This window comes from Heliangelus exortis, chromosome 2, assembly GCF_036169615.1.
Source record: "Heliangelus exortis chromosome 2, bHelExo1.hap1, whole genome shotgun sequence".
Taxonomy (NCBI): Eukaryota; Metazoa; Chordata; class Aves; order Apodiformes; family Trochilidae; genus Heliangelus; species Heliangelus exortis.
This window is the reverse complement of record NC_092423.1, coordinates 53,792,693-53,811,866: the sequence shown is the minus strand read 5'-3', so window position 1 is coordinate 53,811,866 and position 19,174 is coordinate 53,792,693. Positions and strand designations below refer to the sequence as shown.

Below are 19,174 nucleotides of genomic sequence, written 5' to 3'. Positions count from 1 at the left end.
GGACAGGCATAAAGGATCCAGCAATTTTGGATAAAAATGTGACTGCTGCCTCAACAGACCACCAGGATACAGAAGCAGGAGAGGTCAGTATGACACAAGTAACCTCCTTTTTCAGTGTCTTCTCACTACATTGAGAGAATTTTATAAGCAAAAAACCAAAGTCCTTACATTTATATGCACCCATATACATTACTGTATACTTATTCTCTATTTTAAAATTATAGGGCTGGCAATATCCTGGCTTAAGTCCTGTGAACAAGACAAGAACAAGACAAACAAGCTTCCCAAATGCCCTGACCTACCAAAAATACCATAGTCGCTGGATAGACAGAGCTCTTACACAGCATCTTGAGCCACAGCAGTCCTCATAGGAGCGACATCTGCAGAAAAATAAAGAGAAAAGGCTGTTAGGGGAGTGGCTGTCACTCAGGTTTAAATGGCATCTCCAACCCTGACAGTGATCACACCCCTGCCAAGGGCATTATTTAACATTGCTGTGAGCCTGGGAGGCAAAGCCTCCTGGAAGTGTTCAGGCTTAGGTTGGGCAAGGGCTCTGAGCAACTGGATCTAGTGAAAGATGTCCCTCCCCATGGCAGGAGGAAATGGACTAGGGGGTCTTTAAAGGACCTTTTCAACTCTAACAATTCTGTGGGTCTATGAATAAGAACAGGCTACGCCTGGCTGGATAAAGCTGTCAATTATATGTTCACATCCGTGGCACTGCTCTATCACTACTTGGGAACATGTTATTGAAACTATCTCCCTATATACTACTTTTAAAGCCACCTCAGCATGAATGAATGCAGTGCTTAATTCTATATAAAAGGACATGTTATAAAGCAATATTTTTGTATTTTCTTTCATGGTAAATAAACACTGAAGACCTCAAATATGAGCCATTTGGGGTTTTATTCACTGCAACAGACAACAAATGCAAAGTCAAAACTTCCAGATTGCTCATTCTCTGCAAATCGGTAGCTTCCAAACAGAGAAACCACTAAGCACAGAAAAAACTTCAAGCATAGCATTATTTGCAAATTCAAAAGCATTTTTTTGCTTCTCAGAAGTTCCACTGGACTGCAACTGCTAACAGCTCCCATTATTTAAGTAGCTCCCATTACTCCTCTAAAACAATCCACATTTCAAATTGGGATTCCCATGGCTAGAAAGCAGTCTTGTGGAAAGGGTCCTGGGGGTCTTGGTGGACAAGAGGCTCAACATGAGCAAACAATGTGCTGCAGCAGCAAATAAGCCAAGAGGATGCTGGGCTGCATCAACATGGGCATCACCAGCAGAGATAAAGAAATCATCATCCTGCTCTACTCAGCGCTTGTCAGACCACACCTGGAGTATTGTGTTCAGTTTTGGTCCCTGCTGTACAAAAAGGAGGGGGACAGTCTGGAGAGGATCCAGAGAAGAGCCATGAGGACGACTGGAGCACCTGCCATATGAGGAGAGGCTGAGAAAACTGGGTCTGTTCAGCCTTGAGAAGAGAAGGCTTAGGGGAGACCTTATCATGACATTCCAGTACTTAAAGGACAGCTATAAAGAAGGTGGAGACTCCCTATTTACAAGGAGTCACATGAACAAGACAAGAGGCAATGGGCACAGGTTGCTCCTGGTGAGATTCCATTTGAACACAAGTGGAAAATTTGTCACTATGAGAATAGTCAGACACTGGAATGTGATGGATTCCCCTACTTCGCAAAGTATTAAGTCTCAGCTTGACAGGGTGCTGGGACATATCTATAAACAATAGCATTAGAAGGGCTGGACTGGATGATCCTTGAGGTCCTTCCAACTTGACATTCTATGATACCAAATAGAACCATTTGAAAGGTATCAGAGCACCTGATACACCTTTTTGCTGTAAGCAAAAGGTTCCACCTTCACTAAAAGCGAGCACATGTATTAACTGCAACCTCTGAAGAATTTCTATGGTAACTGCCATTTCCCAAACCAATGAAACATATTGAGTAGGAAAAAGGACAGAGGTAGGACTATGGTCTCTGGCAGGCTTAGATGAAAAAAATCAGATTAGTATATCCACAGACCAAAAGAAAAGAAGAGGCTACCACAATTCAATTGATCTTTTTAACAGTGTTCCCATCTGTATGTTCAATGAACATATTTAATTAGGCATTTGGCTTTGGAAAATACATGACTGTGGTCTCATATTCCTATACAAGATAAATAAAAATCAATTGGATAATTGTACAGACAATTACACATTTATACACCCAATGAACAAGCCTTCAGTCACAAAATACATCAAGTCACATAGGCTTCAGCCTCTAATTGGGGCCAGAAGAGGATACTCTGTGGATACATAATCAGTCGTTTTGCAAGTGAAAACAGCTAGAAGCTCTTCTGATGACAAGTAGGGAAGATTTATTTAAGCAAGCCAGAGGATCTGACATGATCAGCAAGGCAAGGCCCATTAATATACTGAGGCACCCAGCTTGAGACTCAAGCAGAGTAAGATTCTCATGCCAAAAGACAAAACACCCACTTTGCCACCACTGACCCTGAAAGTGACCCATATCCAACCTTTATTCTTTAAAGCTTGCTAGGACCCTAACAACTGTTCATACCCAGAGCTACCAGACTTCAAAAAACTAACAAGACTTCGCATTAACTTCAGGCCCATTTGGACCAAGAAATTAACCCTAACCCTCCATGCTCCCCAACTGGATCAACCCCATAGGAGTTTTCAAGGTGTGTTCAACGCATGGACATGATCAGGCCCTTACAAAATGCCATGGCAGCCACTGCCTGGTTAAAAAAGAGGTCATGGTATTCCTTTTGCTCTTCAATATGCTTTTGGTGGAAATACCTTATCCAAGTTGATGGGCACTTGCTACTGTAACTGATGTTGCTCACCAAGCACTTCACTGGGCTGGAAAAGCAGAGAGGAAACAGAGCCTATAAATATAGAAGCCCTTCTTGAGGCAATTAAGGACTAAAAGACAAAGATTTTAGGGATGTGAGCAGTCTTCATCGCTGACTCCACACATTGGCTCTGTCAGCCCAGACACCTACAGATGACCACATGCAGGATTGGAGGTGGATGCACCAGGCTGGTCTCTGTCCCCTAAAGCCAGATCAAGCCTCAAGATCTTGAGTTAAAAGTTTAACTAAAGCAGAGAGCCAAGGGAGGCTGCACATAACACATCCCTGTGCCCATCCTTATCTTGCATATTTTGCATCTGCTTTCTCCAGAGTCAAAACAGATGGGAAAAGCTTATTTTAAAATATACAATTTAGCCATTCAACCCACTAAAATTAAAACAGCACCTGTATGAGGAGTACGGTACTTGAATTAACTTTTTATTTTCAATTTCTAAACTGTCTAGGCTACAAGTCAGCACCATTTTTAAAGTCTCAGTAGCTTATCTTTTCTTCCTGCAGAAAAGGGATAAAGAACCTACTAGAAGACACAAAAGTTCAACTACTGAATTTTTATGAAGCCCCTGAGACCACTGAATGGCAAACAAACAGGCCACCAATGAGAAGTTGTTTCATGCACAGATGATTGAACTTTCAAATGGCTGAACATGATGATCCAAAAGATGGAGGAGTCTCTCATTAAGGCTCTTTGGAGCCTTAATGAGCCTTTGGAGCCTTTCCATTTTCTAACAGCCAGCAAGCTTTCTGAGGCAATTCATCCAAGGCTAAGCACTACATTTGCTGAGTGGATCTGGGAAACTAAACCAGTATCATGACTGTGAGGGAAATCCCTTTGAGATCTAACACTAGTAACCCTTTCACTTTTTACCCGTAAAACGAAATGGGCACTTCATTTATTTGCATGCCTGAGGGCATGAACACATATACCCATATGTAGGAGTCTGGAATCAAGGAGGATGCTGTGATAACAACCTTCTCTTTATATTCCCCACCACTTGATGCACTGCCAAAAAAGACTGGAAGAACAAATGGCCTATTTACTGATATTGCTAGCAGGGTATCACAGAAGCTCGACTGATCTCTTGTTCTTGATTCTTGTTCTTGTTCTATGAAAAAACAACACAACTTCTTACAATATCAATCTCTTACAAAAGAAGTCACTTACTTACAAAAGCCATATTTATTAACAGGCAAAAGATGACAATTAGATCAGCTTATTAATGGAGTAGCACAAGCATAAGTATAATCAGTCTTTGATGTACTCTCTCTTACTGCCTGACAGCAAATCCCAGAAGAATTAAGACCCCGGTTCATAAAAACAATAAAGCATACACACATATATTTATTGAATTGGTATGCATATTTAAATTACACTCATGCTTTGGCTTTCTTACCCATTACATGATAAGACATGATCCATTAGCTGCTTTGCTAATCTGCAATTTACCAAGCACATGGTCTCTCTTCTGAAAACTGTCTGCAATGTGATTTATGATTTAGAAAGCACATCTTTTCATTCATAATTCAGTAGAGTGATATGAATGCATCTGCATGTACAACACCTTGTAATGCTAGCACACCAAGGAACTGCTGTGTCAGAGATCAAAGTTACATTGCATATCAGATCACAGGAATTTCATTCCTTAATACATAAAGAAAGCACTAAGTTTTAGGTAAGGTTATAAAGCATGACCCACACTCCACAAACCAACCCTGTACTTGCAAGTCGTTCTGTGGATACTAACTATTTAATGAAATGGTCCAGAAACTCTTTTCCATTTATACCTGCATCCACACAGCTGAAAAAGGCCCTTCTTAGCAGAGCTGCTGCAGCAAAGAATGGCATTTTAAAAAATTTCCCTGACTGACACCTGCTAAGAAGTAGAGAAATTAAAGAGGTAAAGCAAGGATTACAGCCTTCAGTGTGCTCTATGGTTATAGTGGTCTGACAACATTCCTTGTCCTCACTCAGCATGGGTATTTCCCATCAACACCATCAGATTGAAATGCAGGCTGCAGAGTTTTAAGATTTCCTCTTTAGGCTGTTTATATTATATATACCAAAACCTGATTCAACATTTAAGATGTTTGATTACCGACTTCTTTGGAAGACCAAACCAAAATATAAATTGTTAATCCACATGTAGCAGTAGAAACCCTACTGCAGACATAGAGAGTGAGGATGAGAGTGTAAAAAAACACCACAAAAGGCCCCCAGCAACCAGATACAGTAAACTTTATGATTGCTAATCAGTGTCCTGAAGATAAGCTTCACTTTGATTCCAAAAAATGTTGCATGCCAGTTAAATGATTGCTGCATGTATTTTGAAGTTCTGTGAAGCAAACTGGGATTCACTGGAGTACAAGAAGCACATTATAAAGTGAAGGGGGGAACCAAAGGGAGCCAGGAAGTTAGGCAAAGGAGGATATAGCAAAATTCAGAACAGAAAAGAAATATTTTGGGGGGAATGGCTAGTGGCATCACAAAAAGCTAAGGAAGTCCCAGCTGTAGTCCTAATATTGGCATGGGCAAGAAACCAGAAGGAGAACCTTAAGTGCTCACAAGAACGGTAAGGGTCACCTCCAGGCAGACTCAGTGCTGAGCCCACAAAGCCAGAACACTCAGATCTGCTACCACTGAACAGATGAAGGCAGGCAGCTAAAGTGTGCATAGGTATTTAGGTATTCTAGGACACACAAAACAAAAGAACAAAACAAAAAAACCAAACACCTTTAAAAAGCTTAAAAAAAGAAAATAAATTTAAATCCTCTTGGAATTCAGCTGTCAGGGTACACTGATGCTGAACAGAGAAACATCAAACAAGCCATGAAACAAAACCAAGGCAGGCAGCCACTACAAAGTGAGTAGCAGAAATAACTCAGAGGAAGCTCAGAGACCTGGCTCAGAAACTATCAATGAGGAGTTTATGCCACTGAGCTCAACAGGACTATACTGCCCCAGGATTCAAACCTGAAAGATGAGGAATGAGAGAGAGCATACCATGTAAGTGAGAGGGAATTATTTTTCTACCAAGATTATTTCCTAATTAATTCATTTCAGACCTTTCTAATTGTGCATTTCTATCTTTCAACAAAAAGCTGTTTTCATACCAAAACAATTGCCTGTATTGACATGTAAGGAAAGAGCCAGTTTTTCCCCCATGGGGAAGACCACCAGACACATGGAACAGCTTAATGCTACAAGCACAGTGGAGGGATTATTCTAAGGGATCCATTTTGCTACAGCAGCCCACGGAGATGGAAATGGGAAAACAGAATCAACTCTGTACTCAGGAGTTCCACCTAAATAACTATTTCTGAGTCTCAAAGTGGATTAATCTCTCTCTAGAAAGACACTCCAACACAAAGCCACATCCTTTCACAGGCATTCACTTGAATGCCTCAGGAGCAGTAACCAGGCAAGGTCTTTGGCTGCTGGAACAGAGTTACAGGCAGCATCTACTATCCATCACTGGTCTTGGATCTGGTTGTGCCTTTTTGTCATACATGGCCTAATTTTCAGCATGGAGACAACTCCATCACTGTTACCTGTAGTCATGGGTTCTCAGCACCCAAAAGCATTTATCTTCTTTTCTTATACACAGCAAAGGTGGTTTCTTAGCACATGCAAGAATAGTGCCTCATAAAATGTAGGTCTGATTTTGGAAGATAAATAAGTAATATAATATATACAAAACATGGATGTTTCACAGCTGAATGAAGCCATCTCATCAGTAAAACATCTGTACTTGAGATTAAAACACTGCCACTGGTACCCAGGAAAGCACAAGAGATATAGTTAGGGAGGTACTTGATACATCTCCCAGCCCTTACCTACATAAGAAAACATGAGGCAAAAAGGAGGAAAGGGGCTGTCAGGTTGGGTTTTTTTTCTGCAGGCTAGAAACAACAGAGACAGAAACAGTATTTGCTCAGATTGCATTCCTGTCTGCTTTGACACAACTAATACCTCCTATAACAAGACAAGATACTTGGATCCTGTCCTTCACACAGACATGAAAAAACAAGAGCAGGCAACAGCTGGAAAAGGGATCATATCTTAATTATTCTTTAGGTGAAGAACCTATAAATACCATCTCTGTGCAAGAACTAGGCAGAATATGGTAAATCCTCCTCCATTTCTGATGGGATGAGAAGTATTTGCTCAGCTGCTCCTACCAAACAGACCCTTTTACAAGCCTTCTGCTACTCAATGGCCTGACATAACCCCTGACCTCTCTTCTCAGACCCCAAGAGGAAAGTCACCCTATAGAGGGACTTTCCTTGTCATCTGTAAAGGCAGCAAGTCTCACTACATGGCTTTCTGGCCAGGACACATCCATCTAAAAATTACCTTTGCTCCTCCCATGGCAGAAGATAGCAAGAATTGCCATGGTTTGGTCTTTGTCCAATGGCAGTATACAGTACCTTAAATAGCCATTTTTCAACATAGGCTGCAGGCCTTTCTTTCTCAGAAAAAAGTGAAGAAACAGCATACCTTGAGGCTCTGGCAAAAATAAGCCACAGAAAATTTGTATGATGAGTTCTATTTTTCTGGAGGAGGAATTGTATATATTTCATACCAACAGGAACAAGGACTTCTAGTTAATCATCGGACCCCCTTATTAAACAGATGATAAGTTCTTTGTATCTCAAGCTGCTCCTAGTGGGAACATCTCCTGCTGCTCCAGGAGATGAAGTTCTCCTGCATCTACTTACTTCTTTGGGAGGTTATAAGCCATCTGCTGGCAGGGTGAGAATTATCCATGAATTTGCTATCAGCCCAAATTTAACATGCATAGTAAATCTTTTTTTTTTTTCCTTCACCAAGCTAGCACATAATTAAACACTGAGAAGCACATGGATACTAAGGGCCAACAGTTAGGTGCCACCAAGCCTTTCAAAATTTTGATTCAGGGTCTTCCTATCCATAAGGGCTAGAAGCTTCCAGATGACTTCAGGGTCAAGTACTCCTTGATGATGTACACTGGAGCTCAAACCAGACACAAGCATTCCTGCCCCACTGACAGGAAGCCAGAATAAATTTATTCAGAATTTACTGCATCAGAGTTCATACCTAGGACACAGAAGAGTTAATGTTGTGATGAGCATTTCCAGTCAAATGGCCTCAACAGGAAAAACTGAGGTTTATTCATGATAAGCCATAATTGTGGTTATTGCATCCTCTGGAATTGAGAAGGGGATGGGGGACTGGGTTCCCTCCTCCACCTCAGCCAGAAGAGAGTATGGTTTCAGAGGAGTACTTCACTAGAACACAGAGACTGCCCCTTTTCCTCTTCCCTCACCTTTCTCAGAATAAGCTGTCTATGCACAGCCAGACTCTGACTCGGAAACTATTCAGAGGTTCAAACCTCAAGTATCAAATTCAGTCAGTCACCTGCTCAATTGCCTGTGAAGGCTGAGATACTAAATCCCTCTTGCCTCACTCACTCCTAGCAAGTTGAGTGAGTTGTTAATTCAGTAGCCTAATTCTTCCCAGGCTGTGCATCAGACAACTGACCCACCAAAGCAAATTCAGCAAATTCAGTTGCTCTGTGGTTACAGCAATTGGGACTACCACCTCAGCAGTTCCACCAACATCAAGGGAATCTAGGCCCTTACCTGAAGCAAGGAATATACCACCTTAAAGCCACAGATAATTGAAGCTAGTTGTGAAGTTTTGTACCCTTATCGTTAAAGACCACACAGGACTAAGCAATGTCCATGGGTTTTTGTTGCCTTTGCATACTGGTCATCTGATAACTACAGCTGTCCTCTGTGATACAAACTGCATTTGTGTTGAACCACATATGCTAACCTGTAGTGTTTGCTGTGTATCAGTGTCTGTTCACTGCTAAACTGGTCTGAATTTGAGTCTCCGTTGCAGTACGGTGCCCACTATTCAAGGCGCCTGAAAACACGCAAAACCATTAGAAGCTGCCTCCCCTCTCCTTCCTCGGTGCTGGCTTCAAATCAAATGGAAGAATAAATCAACAGCTAGATTACTGCCCTGAGCACACACCTGCTGACACTTCATGCAGCTGTAATTGCAATGGGAAAGCTAAGCGTATCATCAGGAAAGCCAACTTAATTAAAAGCAGTAAACATAACAGGATGTGGAGCACAGAATGTATCTCCCATCATGCAACAATGTATCCAGATTGTCCTTGTTTTTGTGAGGTTTTTTTCCAGCTTCTTGTACACGCACTGAGAGAAGTGCTCTCCAAGCCATCAGATTTAACAGCAAGAGAAAATTGCTTTTATTGTTTTCATCTGGAGCTTTTTGCAGGCTCTTGATAATTCACAAAATCATTATTACAGACTGACCACCAAGCACACAAGGGCTTACATTCAAAACCCAGATGAGTAAGAGCAGATGTCCTTTACCTCAATTTCAGCAAGGTTTTTCACACTGTCTCCCATAATATTCTTGTACCCAAGTTGGAATATTACAGTTTGGACAGGTCACCAGCTAGATGGGTATAAAAAACTTGGTTGGGAGGTGGGTCTTAGAGGGCAGTGGTAAATGGATCATGCTCTCCATAGACAGTATGAAGTAATTGCTGGTAGTACCATGGAGGTTAGGGCCTGTCCTGTTGGCAAGCATGTTGCTGGAATTGACAACAGAATACTCTCACCAACTTTGGACATAGCACCAAACTGGGGATCAGACAATGAGCTCAAGGGCTGGACTGCCACTCAAAGATCGAGACTTCTTGGAGGAATGACCTGACAGAAACCTCATGAAACAGAACTAAAATATATGCGAAGTCTTGTCAGTGGAAAGGATGAACATATTGCTGGCTGGGGAGCAGCTCTGCTGAGAAGGCCCTAGGGGTCATGGTAGACAGCAAGCTGAATATGAGGCCAGCAGTGTGCCATGACAGCAGTAAAGGCCAAGAGCATCCTGGACTGTGTCAACAGTCAGTTGCCTAGCCAATGGATCAAGGGGAGTAACTATCACCTTTCACTAAGCACTTCTTGAAATACATCTAAAATGCCACATTTGGTTTTGGCATCCCAGTAAAAAGAATGAAACTGATAAACTGAAGTAAGCTCTGTCAAGGGCCACCAAGATAGTCAGGGACTGGAGCATTTGCTCTATAAGGAGAGGTTGAGTGACTTGGGCTTGTTCAGTCTAGAGAAGAAATAGCATCAGAGGGACTCAGGAACAGCCTGCCAGTACCCAGGAGGAGGTTACAAAGAAGATGCAGCCCAGATCGTCCCAGTCGTGCAGGGTGAGAGGAAACCATGATGGAGGTAAACTGAAACAAAAAGAAGTTCTGACTTCATATGTAGAAAAACTTATCTACCATGAGGACAGCCAGGCAGCAGAGCACATTGCCCAGAAAGGTTGTGTCACCTTCTTCCTTGGAGTTTTCCCAAAATTTAAGTGGTTAAAGCCTTGAGCAACCTGGTCTGACCTCGTGGCTGAACCTGCTCAGAGCAGAAGTTTGTGCTGAAGGTCTCCTGAGAACCCTTCCCACCTGAGTTATCCCCCAATTCTCTCATTAGACATACTCTCTTCTTCGCTACTTCTCTTAGACTATCATATTATTAAAAATTCAATACATAATAATCTAACAGGATGAGCTGTAATAATTTAGTTCAACACTGGAGAGCATCAAACCTTCCTTTGTGGGTGACTCCTTAACTGATCCAGTGACATCAGCCACAGTATTTCTGTTGCTGTGGACACATGCTTACCACTCATACTAAGAAACATTAATGTTGCTTTCTAAATATGCCATGGAGCCTGCAAAGGAGAGGATTAAAACCATGCAGGTTCTAGCATTTGGAATTTCTAAAACTGATTAAAAGCTCCTATGTGATGGTAGCTAACAACAGGAGGAATATCACGGAAACATGGTGGGATGACTCCCATGACTGGAGTGCTGCCATGGGTGGCTACAGGCTCTTCAGAAGGGACAGGCAGGGGAGGAGAGGTGGAGGGGTAGCCCTATATGTTAGAGAGTCTCTTGACTCTGTAGAAGTTGAAGTTGGTAATAATAATATGGAGTGCCTGTGGGCCAGAATCAGGGGGAAGGCAAACAAAGCTGACATCCTGCTGGGAGTCTGTTACAGACCACCCAATCAGGAGGATGAGGGTGATGAATTATTCTACAAGCAGTTGGCAGATGTTTCAAAATCATCGTCCCTTGTTCTCGTGGGTGACTTTAACCTACCAGACATCTGCTGGGAACTCCACACAGCAGAGAGGAGGCAGTCTAGGAGATTCCTAGAGTGTATAGAAGATAATTTCCTGCTCCAGCTGGTAAATGAGCCTACCAGGGATGGAGCCCCGCTTGACCTTCTTTTCACAAACAGAGAGGAGCTGGTGAGAGATGTAGTGGTCAGTGGATGTCTGGGACTCAGCAATCATGAAATAATAGAGTTTTCAATACTCAGGGATACAAGGAGGGTTGTCAATAAAACCTCTATGTTGGACTTCCGGAGGGTAGATTTTGGCCTATTGAGAAGACTAGTCCAGAGTATACCGTGGGATACAGCCCTTGAAAACAATGGGGTCCAGGAGGGATGGACGTACTTCAAGGAGCAAGTTTTGAAAGCACAGGAGCAGGCTGTCCCAGTGTGCCGAAAGGCGAGCCGGTGGGGAAGACTGAACAGGGAGACTTTGAAAGAAATTAGGGTTAAAAAGAGGGCCTACCAATTATGGAAAAAATGGCTAACTACTCAGGAGGAATTTAGGAATACAGTTAGGTTGTGTAGAAAGAAAATTAGAGAGACAAAGGCACAACTTGAACTGAATCTCGCCACCTCTGTGAAGGATAACAAAAAGTCCTTCTACAGATACATCAATGGCAAAAGGAGGGGCAAGGAAAACATCCATTCTTTACTGGGCATGGGCGGGAATATAGTTGTCAAAGATGAAGAAAAGGCTGAGGTATTTAACACCTTCTTTGCCTCAGTTTTCAACAGTAAGACATGTTATCCTGGGGACAGCTGGCTTCTGTAGCTTATAGAAGGTGACAAGAATCTAAACAGCCCCCCTGTAATCCAGAAGGAAACAGACAGTGATCTATTGAACCGCTTGGATCCCCACAAGTCTATGGGACCAGATGGGATCCACCCAAGGGTGATGAGGGAGCTGGCAGAAGAGCTCGCCAAGCCTCTCTCTATCATCTACCAACAGTCCTGGCTCACTGGGGACATCCCAGATGATTGGAAGTTGGTGAATGTCACACCAATCCACAAAAAGGGCCAGAAGGAGAACCCAGAAAACTACAGGTCCGTCAGCCTGACCTCAGTGCCTGGCAGGGTTATGGAACAGATCATCCTCACTGTAATCACACAGCACCTGCAGGATGGGCAAGGGATTAGACCCAGCCAGCACAGGTTTAGGAAGGGCAGGTCCTGTCTGACCAATCTGATCTCCTTTTATGATCAGGTGACCTGCCTGGTGGATGAGGGGAAGGCTGTGGATGGGGTCTACCTGGACTTCAGCAAGGCCTTTGACACCGTCTCCCACAGCATTCTCCTGAAAAAGCTGTCAGCCCACAGCTTGGACAGGGGCATCTGCACTGGGTTAGGAACTGGCTGGAGGGCCGGGCCCAGAGAGTGGTGTTGAACGGTGCTGCATCCAGTTGGCGGCCGGTCACCAGTGGTGTCCCCCAGGGATCAGTGCTGGGCCCAGTTCTGTTTAATATCTTTATTGATGATTTAGATGAGGGGATTGAGTCCATCATCAGCAAGTTTGCAGATAACACTAAGCTGGGGGGAAGTGTCGATTCACTGGAAGGCAGGAGGGCTCTGCAGAGGGACCTGGACAGACTGGAGAGTTGGGCTGATTCCAATGGGATGAGGTTCAACAAGGCCAAGTGCCGGGTCCTGCACTTTGGCCACAACAACCCCATGGGGAGCTCCAGGCTGGGCACAGAGTGGCTGAGAGCAGCCAGACAGAGAGGGACCTGGGAGTCTGGATTGACAGGAAGATGAACATGAGCCAATAGTGTGCCCAGGTAGCCAAGAAGGCCAATGGCATCCTGGCCTATATCAGGAACAGCGTGGCCAGCAGGTCCAAGGAAGGGATTCTGCCCCTGTACTCAGCGCTGGTGAGGCCACACCTCGAGTCCTGTGTCCAGTTCTGGGCCCCTCAGTTCAGGAAGGATATCGAGGTCCTGGAGCAGGTCCAAAGGAGGGCAACTAGGCTGGTGAAGGGACTCACCATAGCACAGACCCTATGAGGAGAGGCTGAGGGAGCTGGGGCTGTTCAGCCTGGAGAAGAGGAGGCTCAGAGGAGACCTCATCACTCTCTACAACTCCCTGAAAGGAGGTTGTAGCCAGGGGGGGTTGATCTCTTTTCCCAGGCAACTCTCAGCAAGACAAGAGGGCACGGTCTCAAGTTGTGCCGGGGGAGGTTTAGGTTGGACATTAGGAAGAATTTCTTTACCGAGAGGGTGATCAGACATTGGAATGGGCTGCCCAGGGAAGCGGTGGATTCTCCATCCCTAGAGATACTTAAAAAGAGACTGGATGTGGCACTCAGTGCCATGGTCTGGTAACTGCAGCGATAGTGGATCAAGGGTTGGACTTGATGATCTCTGAGGTCCCTTCCAACCCAGCCAATTCTATGATTCTATGATAATAAACAGAAAAGACCCATGAGACTGGTCAGTCATACCAGGAAATGTAAGTCACCCAGCAATGAGGGGACATTCACAAGCATTCTAATCAAATTACTCCTCAACAGCAAAATGTAAGGCAGCCTTCCCTCTGCTATTCATTCCCAATTCAGAAGTGGAAAAAACAGCTGGAGTATCTTAAGTGCTGCTGGCGTCTGCACACAGAGGAGGTGGTTTCACCAGCTAATGCATTAACTGTCATTATCCACATTAGTACAAAGTAATAGCAGTATCTTGACCATCTCTTTCACCTACCATCAGCACTTCAAATACCTCTAGAATAAGACAGAGTTGGCTTATTTGAGTGAAAGTAGGACTGAGGATCTTTGTAAATGATCGGAGTCGAGTCTGTTGTGACAGATTAAATTCTGAATTGCTTTCTGTGCGTCCACATAAGGAGATGTACAATCTAATTTTTTAAGCAAACTCAGGGACAACTTGACACTCTGCTTTTCCCAAGGATAAGAATTAGACTCCAATGACTAACTCCTTTCTCTGCTTATATTTGTTCACTTATTTTTCCAGGTCACACAAATATATGTTTTGCTGAAGCAGGAGAAAAGTATCCAGTAACCAGGACATACAGAATAGTTGGTTTGGTTAGCAAAGTAAATTAAAAGCAATCTTTGAAATTATCTGTGTTAACAGTAGAAGATCAACGTATGTCTCAAATTCCTGGAAAGTTTTCCAGGATAGTTTCTGGTCTGAAATAAGCTGTGTATTATTCACACAGCAGAGGCAGAGGTCTGGAAAACGATCAGTTCCTCAGTGTAGCCTTAACAAATTGAATTATATTTGGAATAAACATGTCTGAGCTAACAAGCTCAAAGCTTACTGCTTATCTTTGAAGTCTAGAATAACTATGTCCACTGGAAAAAATAAATTTAAAAAGGTATTAATACCATTAAGCATTTGGACAGAGATGTATCATTTTTTCTGTAACAACCTTCAGTTCCTTCAACCATTGCTCTAGCTGTTAATAAAGAAAGCACAACCAATGTGTTTCTAGGAAGCTTTGAGCAACATCTCTAAAAGGTTTTTTTTTATTTTTTTTTAATAATTACACTGGAAGACAGATTCAATAACAATAATAAAATAATTAAAAAAAAAAAAAAAAGGAAAAAAAAGAAAAAAAAAACCCCAACAAACTTCCAAAAGATGACAGTCATATCACTGCAAGTTTTACACTCCAATCTAGCTGAATTTCCACTACACTTACTTTGGCTCACTGATTTCTTATCCAGTGTTTCTCTTGCTTAGGAGACAGTTTTATCTCTGTCTTTTGATGGCTGAAGTAGAGCTTTTACAGGAAAGATTAACTCAGTTATCTTGCTTTTAAACTTCTGAGAAAAGCAAACAACTATTTTATATGACACTCCACCCTGGATTTCTATTACTCTGGGCAATTTAAAGAGAAGTAGGCATTTTCTAGGAGGACCTGCCTACCCAGAAGAGATAAGACACAGGCACATGCCAGTCCAGGCGTGCCTTGGTCCAAACATGCCACACTAGATCTGTGAATAGACACAGGACTTGGTATTTCTGAGCTGATAAGACAACTTTTTCGTTATAATACAGTGTCTCCAAGAAGGAGGTACTGCCAGCATGGGACCAAAATCATAAGGAAGTAATTAAAAAGGATTGCATTGCTGAGTTTCTTAGGTCTCCAAAGATAGTCTCAAGACCAAAGGACAGACTACATATGTTAACTGGGTAGAACAAACTTCTGTCAGAAAACCAGTGATAGAAAGGAATGGAATCTATTGTGAACTCATTTGACTAAATGTACCTGCTTCCTATGGACTGTTCTTCCAGAAATTGTAAGATAAAATAAAACCCATTTCACCACAGCACACCCCTGATCTAGATTTGCACAAAGGAGATGCTCTCAAGATAAAGTAACACATTATGGCTTTAGATGATTTAATATCTAACCATATGCTAATGAAGAAGATCCTATTCATGCCTCCTCTCCCTCAGTATGTAGAATACTCCCTTTCTCACATTTCACCACTGTCCACCAAAAACTGTACCAAGCTGATTCAACACTGACTTCCATGTGCTAAAATGAACAACTTTCTGTGGTGTTAGCAAGTTGAACTAACTCAGCAAACAGCCAAACAAAGCCTTGCCAAAGCAAGGGGACCTCACTCTAAGGCACTCTAAGACACTATGGTGTGGCTCTCCTCTAGTATACAGGTGTGAAAAGGACAGCCAAGGCAGGAAGCAGCTGGGGATGCTAGACAGCAGAAACTGAAGTGCAGAAGTTACTAAGTAGGAAACCCCAGGCACTGCAGACTTCAGTGACCTTCTTATCATTTTGATGCATGCCCTCTTTAAACTTACTGGGTTCCAATGCACTCATATCCTTTTCTCCCCTCACTTCCGTATTTCTTCACTTGTCACATATTATCTATCCTTTGAGCTTTACCATTCCCAAATCCTGATTGTCTCTCCTTAGTGTTTCTTCTTCCCCACTTAAACTCCTAATCACAATAACAGCAAGAGCATTAACATGACACTCATCACAATAATCCCACCCTTTCCTCCTTCCTTTTTTCCATTTACTTAAACTATCCATGAGACTGGCAATCACCACAGGTTCATGCAATGACTTGGATAACACAAGGTGCTGCAGTATCTACTACAAACACACAGAACCACTAGTAACAGTCTTCTGACTGACCTGACATAGCCAATATACAAGAGTTTCCCCTCCATATCAAAAGATCTCCCAAAACAAACCTACAACCCACCAACACCAGAGCCCCTCTCAAAAACTTCTTCCTTCCACTGTTCAAAGCTGTGTGCAGTTATAATTAGCCTCTTTGACAGCCTGGAAAATAAACACACTACTTTTCTAGAAAATAAACCATTTTGGCACACAAGGAAGACAGTAAAATAATAATCAAAAGGAAACCAATGAGAAAGCAGCCTCACATGTACCAGATCACTTGCAGATATTGAGCCTCCCTTTTGTAACCCTTGTTTTTGCAGAACTCAGTATGTGTTTACCTGTAGCACAATGAGTCTGAGCTAATACTCAATATCCAAGTATCGCTTTGTACTATCAGGGGAAACAAACATTGGCTTCCAAAGTCTATGGAACATACGAAGAACACAGAGGTAAGGATGAGTAACACACTCCTGAATGACAAGGTACAGTGGGATTTTGATAATTTCAAACCATCCCATCTTCTTTCTTACACTACAGCAAAAGGAAGTAAGATGTAGGTGGAATCAAGGTCCTGTTGTTATTAGCATGCAAAGAAAGAGAACTTATTTAAATTCACCCATCTGTTCTGGCCAACCATTTATGAGTAATTCTCAACATTTCAGTCACCTGAAAAAAAAGACAGTGAGTTCTACACACAAACACCTCCGGGGCAGTTAATATTCAGGCTCAGATGTGATTAAGCCACACAGTGTTTCATTCTTTCAGTAAGCTTTGTTTCTTGCCTGGCTTCCTGGCTGCTTTTTGCATCAAAGATTTTGCTCCCATTTCTGGCAGATGAATTGGAGGTGGAGAAGAAAAGAAAGTTCTTGGGTAGCATAAAGATTACAGTAATTTTTAATCCTTCAGCAAGGAAGAGCTTGCTCAGGGAACAGATGATCTAATGCTGCTACCTACTCCTCCACCCCACTTTATTTTGTTTTTAAACTTATGTTTACAGGTGTTTGCAATTATAAACCTATACAACCCAGGAACAAAATTTTGTACATTTGTCTCCTTTCTGCCCCCAAATCCACAGGGAGGATACCTCTGACCCACACATTTCCTCTGCCTTTAAATTGGTCACAGCAACAACAAAAACAGAAAACTAGAATTGAGATGCTCTATCATGCACTTACAGGTCATTGACCACTGGTTCACATCCAAGCTTGATGTGAATGTAGATGCCACTTAACAAAAGGACAGTTAACAAATGGATAACAAATGATCCCAACTCTCTAAATTAAACAACAGTAACAAACCTATTTTCAATGCATTCGTGGTACTCTGCCTGGTTACCTGCCCTTGTTCAAAACAAGGGGAGAACTGTCCTCACAGGCTCTACTTAAGTTTCCTTTTCAGCGTTCTGAAATAAGAGCTGTTTAAGATGTTTCATTTTGTTTTCAATCGGAAAGGTCATCTGGATTTTGTGTCACAATGAATCTGTAGGCTTTTTTAATAAGGAGAAAGGGTAGGAGATGGGACATGGAGGAAGAGGGAAGTTTATTGCATCTTCTTTTTAAATTAGAAAGTCTCAGAGAAGCTATGGTAAAAGTATAATTAGTGAAAGAACAACACTCAAAGAGCCTACAGAAACCAATCCTCTCTTGAACACTAGAAAACACAAAAAAGAGAAGTGATGACTACTTACATATAATATGTAGGATATAATCCTTCAAAGTACCAGCAGTGCTTTTTGGCCTCTGTACACTACAAAGAAAGAAAAACACGCTATTAATATTTACATAGGACAATGTACAATTATAAACACAAGCACAGAGTATTTCTAAATACTGTGACTTTGAGCAATTAGAAAAGGTTTCTGTTCTGAAGATTTCACAGTCTTCACACACATAGCAGCTGGGAAGTCAGTTCATGCAAATGGCAGCAAGCTCTGCCAGGGTTCAGACCCCTTACACAGGGCTTTGTCTGTGGGGCTCCATAGCTTCCCATGATTCACAACCAAAGTCAATAGTTTCAGTCCAGACACAGGATACAACTGCAGGTATTCTCTGGCAGAACTGGACCACGAGAACTCAAGACCCTGTTGTGATTGTAGTCACTTAAGAGACCTCCAAGACATAAGCAATTTGATTGCATTATGCATAAGGCTACAATGTAAATTCAAAAACTGCAGGGAATTCACCTTTCTGGAAGTCTTCGGTGTGTGGAGCTGGGCTCGGAAAAGAGAAAAATAGGAAAAACATCCATGCCATTTCTTCTTCCTACAATTTGGAAATATCTCAAGGGCTCATTAGAGTACCAGGGAAAGGAAACTGCTTTCTGCAGCCCAGGGGGATTGTTCTCTTTTGCAGATTGCCAGATTATCCTTGTTAAAGGATGGTGACAGGCATTTTCTCAGCACGTGTGTGCAGGCAACGTGGGAAGCGCACGTCGTTCCAGGCACTGCCAGAGTACAGACAGCAGCTCAGAACAATAACGGCGCTTAAAAAAGAAAACCAGATGTCAAGCCCAAAGTCTACAGACAACCCACAAAATATTTGTGTGTTTCCCACTAACATTGATAGCATAAAATGCCACCTTTGTTGCAGTCTAATTCTCCACCACAAGCTGCACTACCTGATCACACACAGCCAGGATGTTGGGAGACTGCAAGGAATATCTTCCAGGGGTTTTAACAATTCCCTCTGCAACACACACCTGACACCCAATGTTGGAGAATGCTTGGCACAGTGGCGGTGCTTAGATCATCTTTCATGTTCACTTGGCAGCTCACCTTTAAGCAATAGCTCATACAAGTTTATAAGCCTCCCCAAATCCCAAAATACTAAATTAATCCAATTAAAGACAAAGTGATTTCAGATTCCCAGCTCTCATTTCACATGCGTAACAAAGACTGCAAGCTCTTTAATGAGCATCTGATGAGCTAAGTCACAGGTAGATCAGT

At 42.5% G+C, this 19,174-nt stretch overlaps 1 protein-coding gene across 2 annotated transcripts in view; it reads right to left on the bottom strand.

The window, feature by feature from the left end:
- The window catches only part of VOPP1 (VOPP1 WW domain binding protein), a 65,239-nt gene that overhangs the window by 8,294 nt on the left and 37,771 nt on the right, over window positions 1-19,174 (bottom strand). For both annotated transcript variants that reach the window (XM_071736203.1, XM_071736202.1), the window contains exons 2-3: window positions 17,918-17,976; window positions 303-380 (exon numbers count right to left, since the gene is read on the bottom strand). In XM_071736203.1, coding sequence (XP_071592304.1) covers window positions 303-380; window positions 17,918-17,976 — 137 coding nt within the window. The remainder of the gene's footprint in view (window positions 1-302; window positions 381-17,917; window positions 17,977-19,174) is intronic.